Here is a 5,346-nt window from a genome sequence, read left to right as displayed (position 1 = left end):
CTGCTGCCGCTGCTGCCGCCGCTGCCGCCGCCGCAGCAGCCACTGGGCCCCAGGGCCTTCACCTGCTGTTTGAGAGGCCCCGGCCGCCCCCGTTTCTGGGCCCTAGCCCACCAGATCGCTGTGCTGGCTTCCTGGAGCCAACCTGGTTGGCAGCACCCCCACGCCTGGCAAGGCCACCCCGCTTCTATGAGGCGGGTGAGGAGCTAACTGGACCCGGGGCCGTGGCTGCTGCCCGCCTTTACGGTCTGGAACCTGCTCACCCCTTGCTCTACAGCCGCTTGGCTCCTCCACCGCCACCTGCTGCGGCCCCAGGCACCCCTCACCTTCTCAGCAAGACCCCACCAGGAGCCCTTTTGGGGGCACCACCTCCACTTGTGCCCGCCCCCCGGCCCAGTTCCCCACCTAGGGGCCCCGGCCCAGCTCGGGCTGACAGGTGAGGGGAGGGGAGGGGTCGGGGCGAAGCTCCATCTCCCGTTCCTTTAACCAGGTCCTAGGGCTGAGGTTTTAAGCCAGGGCTGGAGGGCAAAGGTCATAACCTCACCAGCCACCTCTGAGGTCATGGAACCTGGGAACAGAAGCCTCATCCCCCATGAGACCAAGCATCACATGGAGTGTAGGGTCACTGGGAGAGCAGGGGTCACAGCCTCTAGAGAGGGAGAGGGGTGTGTACATGGGAGTGTGGCTCATCTCGGGGGCCATGGGGCCTCCTGAGGTGCACCTTTGCCCCTCTAAGGGCCTCTAGGCCCTGGGCCTGTCTCCCCAAGGGCTCACTAAGCCAGAGGCCAAAGTGCCCCCTCCCCTTCACCTACCACCCAAGTCCTCATGCCCTCCGAGGGCTGGAGGAGGAGGGGCTTAAGGAAGGGGGGTTCCATGTACATATTTATCACCCCTTTCACATAGCCCCAAGACCTTTTGTACATTTTTACAGGGGTGCCCCTCCCCACAGTCCCCTTCCTGGTTAATTAAATCCTCAGACTGGTGCTGTGTTCCTAGCCTCTGGCCTCTCTGTGGGGGAGGGAGATTGCAGGGGGAAGAGCCGGGAAGGGACAGTCAGGCTTCTCCCTGGGAAGGTGGGGCCAGCAGGAGATGACCAACAGGGGCGGGACCTGGGGACCTGGGCTGGAGGGAAGGGCAGAAGCTTCCTGCTTGGCTGACAGCCCTGGTTCCCCCAACATGTTCCCATTCACTCTGCCCCCACCCTCAAAGGCTCAGCCTCTAAATCTCAGACTTCTTAATGGCTCAGTCCCCGTTACCCCATTTCCAAGTGCCCCCAGGACTCCTGGGCCCTGCTTCCCTGAACCCTGTTCTCCAAAACCCTGCCCCAGGCTAAGGGTGGCCAGAGAAGGTCACCATGTACCACACACCAAAGAAGGGGGTCGGCCCAGGGGTGGGCGACACAGGCAGCTTCTTCGGCAGCCTCACGGCAGCAACCCCAGCCTTCCCAAAGCAGCAGGCGCCTCCAGGCTGGGGCCCCACCTAGAAGGCAGGGGTCAATCTAACAAAACCCTAACGTTGACTTTTTCCCCGGTGGGGCTTATTCTGTAACATGACTTGCGGATATTTATATAAAAATGAGTGTTACAATGAGACCCTTGGCTCCTCTTTGTGTGTGGGGTGGGTTGAACCAGGGTGGGGTGTGTGGGTCCTGGGGTAAGGAAGGGATTAGGACAGTACTGTGCATATCCTGCCAAGGTTTTCCTCCCTCCCATCCGCCTGGGTGAGTTGGTCTGCCACTTCAGGAGGGATGGGTTCGAGGGTTGGGCACTGAAGTTTTCACATTATTTTCTATAACCAGGAATACATAGTATGTAGGACTCAAGCAACCCAGCAAGAGACACTGAGCAAAACATTAAATTTCTTTTCACCTGCCAACCTGCCCAAGCCCCATCCCCTTCCCCAGGTAACCACTGTCAATCATTCGGTGTGTATTCTTCAGCTCCTATGTGTTTACCTGCACATGTCTGCACAGGCAGAGTATGTTAAAAAAGATCTATAATTTAAAATTTTTCTGGTTTTTGTTAAGTAATACATAGTCATATAAAACCATTCAAACACACAAGTACAGAGCACAGAGGGAAAGTGCCCCCGTCATCCCACCTCTTGCCACCTCTTGAGGATAACCACTGTTTTGTTTTGTTTTGTTTTGTTTTGTTTTGTTTTGTTTTGTTTTGTTTTTGAGATGGAGTCTCGCTCTGTCGCCCAGGCTGGAGTGCGGTGGCCGGATCTCAGCTGACTGCAAGCTCCGCCTCCCGGGTTCACGCCATTCTCCTGCCTTAGCCTCCCGAGTAGCTGGGACTACAGGCGCCCACCACCTCGCCCGGCTAGTTTTTTTGTATTTTTTAGTAGAGACGGGGTTTCACCGTGTTAGCCGGGATGGTCTGGATCTCCTGACCTCGTGATCCGCCCGCCTCGGCCTCCCACAGTGCTGGGATTACAGGCGTGAGCCACCGCGCCCAGCCTGTTTTGTTTTTTTGAGACAGTTTCGTTCTTGTTGCCCAGGCTGGAGTGCAATGGCGTGATCTTGGCTCACCGCAACCTCTGCCTCCTGGGTTCAAGCGATTCTCCTACCTCAGCCTCCTGAGTAGCTGGGATTATAGGCATGTGCCACCATGCCCGGCTAATTTTGTATTTTTTTTTTTTAGTAGAAGTGGGATTTCTCCATGTTGGTCAGGCTGGTCTCGAACTCCCAACCTCAGGTGATCTGCCCGCCTCGGCCTCACAAAGTGCTGAGATTACAGGCGTGAGCCACCACACCTGGCAACCACTGTTAATTGTCAGGGAAATTCCTCCAGTTATTTTTCTAGCTATTACAGGCCACTGCAACAAAGCGAGGCACATGAATTTTTTCATTTCCTGGTGCATGTAAACGTTATGGTTCTGACTGGGCGTGGTGGCTCATGCCTGTAATCCCAGCACTTTGGGAGGCTAAGGTGGATGTGGTCAGGAGATCGAGACCATTCTGGCCAACATGGGTAAACCCTGTCTTCACCAAAAATACAAAAATTAGCCAAGCGTGGTGGTGTGACCCTGTAGTCCCAGCTACTCAGGAGGCTGAAGCAGGAGAATCACTTGAATCCAGGAGGTGGAGGTTGCAGTGAGTTGAGATCGCGCCACTGCACTCCAGCCTGGGCGACAGAGTGAGACTCCGTCTCAAAAAAAAAAAAAAAAAGAAAGGAAAGAAAAAAGGTTCCTGTTTCACAATACTGCAGTCTGCAGTCTAAGTGAGCAATAGTGTTATGTCTACGAAAACAGGGACATACCTTAATTTTTTAAATGGTAACAATCATCTGAGCTTTTGCAAGTCGTAATCTTTTTGCTGGTGGAGGGTCTTGCCTTATTGGTGATGGCTGCTGACTGATTGAGGTGGTGGTCGCTGAAGGCTGGGGTGACGCCAGTTTCTTGACAACAAGGAACTTTGCCTCCTTGATTGACTCTTCCTTTCACTTGAACACTTAAAGGCCATTATTGTAGGGTTATTAATTGGCCTAGTTTGAATATTGTCTCTGAGAAGAGGGAGGCCCAAGCAGAGAGAGAGAGAACGGTCAACACACACTTATTCATTGAGTTCGCCCTCTTACGTCGGCACTGTTTGTGGCACCCCGAAGCAATTGCAATAGTAACGTCAAAGATCACAGATCATTATAACAGATACAATAATGGAAAAGTTCGAGATAATGTGAGATTTAACAAAATGTGACACAAACACAAAGTAAGGCCATGCGTGGTGGTTCACGCCTGTAATCCCAGAACTTTGGGAGGCCGAAGTAGGTGCATCCCTGAGGTCAGGAGTTCAAGATCAGCCTGGTCAACATGGTGAAAGCCCATCTCTACTACAAAATACAAAAAGCTGGGCATGGTGGCTGACTCCTGTAATCCCAGCTATTCAGGAGGCTGAGCAGGAGAATCACTTGAATCCGGGAGGTGGAGGTTGCAGTGAGCTGAGATCGTGCCACTGCACTCCAGCCTGGGTGACAGGGCGAGACTCTTTCTGTCTTTAAAAAAAAAAAAAAGGCCGGGCGCGGTGGCTCAAGCCTGTAATCCCAGCACTCTGGGAGGCCGAGACGGGTGGATCACGAGGTCAGGAGATCGAGACCATCCTGGCTAACACGGTGAAACCCCGTCTCTACTAAAAAATACAAAAAAAAAAAAAAAAAAAAACTAGCCGGGCGTGGTGGTGGGCGCCTGTAGTCCCAGCTGCTCGGGAGGCTGAGGCAGGAGAATGGCGTGAACCTGGGAGGCGGAGCTTGCAGTGAGCCGAGATCCGGCCACCGCACTCCAGCCTGGGCGACAGAGCGAGACTCCATCTCAAAAAAAAAAAAAAAGCAAGTCACTACTAAGGTCTAAGGTGGGCTGCCCCAGCTGGCGCCTACCTGAGCTCCTATAGAATTAACTGCATGGTCTTATTCTAAGTATGCCTGCTTTTTTTCTTTTTTGAAACAGGGTCTCACTCTATTGCCCAGGCTAGAGTGTTGTAGTATGATTTCAGCTCACTGCAACCTCCACCTCTGGGCTCAAACAGTCCTCCCACCTCAGCCTCCCGAGTAGCTGGGACTATAGGCATGCACCACCACGCCCAGCTAATTTTTGTACTTTTTGCAGAAACAGGATTTTGCCATGTTGCCCAGGCTGGTCTCAAACTCCTGGACTCAAGCCATCTACCTCCTGGGCCTCCCAAAGTCCTGGGATTACAGGTGTGATCCACCACACCCAGACTTGTTTTGCTTTTGAGGCAGTCTCGTTCTGTTGACCAGGCTGGAGTGCAGTGGTGCGATCACAGATCACTTCAGCCTCCAACTCCTATTCCCAAGTGATCCTCCTGCCTCAGCCTCCTGAGTAGCTGGAACTACAAGCCTGTGCCACCACACTTGGCTAGTTTTAAATTTTTGTAGAGACCAGGTTCTTGCCTTGTTGCCCAGGCTGGTCTCAAACTCCTGGCCCCAAGCAATCCTCCTGCCTCAGCCTCCCTCCGAAAGTGCTGGGATTACAGGTGTGAGCCACTGTGCCTGGCCCATAAGTGTACCTGTTGCCTTAGGAAAGATGCAGCCAACATTCCCTGCCACCACCACACATACCCAGGATGTCTAGGGAAGGCTCAAGCCTAGATTGCTCCAACGCAAGTCAGAAACAGGTGACCAGAAGGTGAAAGTTGGCCTGCAGACAAGATTTCACATGGAAGTCCTTGTTTTCAGCTTCCCTTGAAAAATCCAAAAATCTGTAGTCACTAGACCTGCTTAATCCCATGGCTTTCCTTTCTTTCCTTTGAGATGGGGCATATTCTCACCAGATTGCCACTGTCCCCTCCACTCTGTTGTCTTGGAGTGCACCACAGTCACTATTCAGGCTACC

General features: G+C 53.2%; 1 protein-coding gene across 1 annotated transcript in view; it reads left to right on the top strand.

The window, feature by feature from the left end:
• Window positions 1–1,589, top strand: part of FBRS (fibrosin) — a gene marked incomplete at its 5' end in the record, with an annotated part of 12,033 nt that extends 10,444 nt beyond the window's left edge. Inside the window, 1 exon segment of the mRNA XM_017867616.1 lies at window positions 6–1,589. Coding sequence (XP_017723105.1) covers window positions 6–437 — 432 coding nt within the window.
• Window positions 1,590–5,346: the final 3,757 nt, after the last annotated feature.

This window comes from Rhinopithecus bieti, unplaced genomic scaffold, assembly GCF_001698545.2.
Source record: "Rhinopithecus bieti isolate Rb0 unplaced genomic scaffold, ASM169854v2 scaffold_63, whole genome shotgun sequence".
Lineage (NCBI taxonomy): Eukaryota > Metazoa > Chordata > Mammalia > Primates > Cercopithecidae > Rhinopithecus > Rhinopithecus bieti.
The sequence above is the reverse complement of the archived record's forward strand: the minus strand, read 5'-3'. Positions and strand labels throughout refer to the sequence as shown.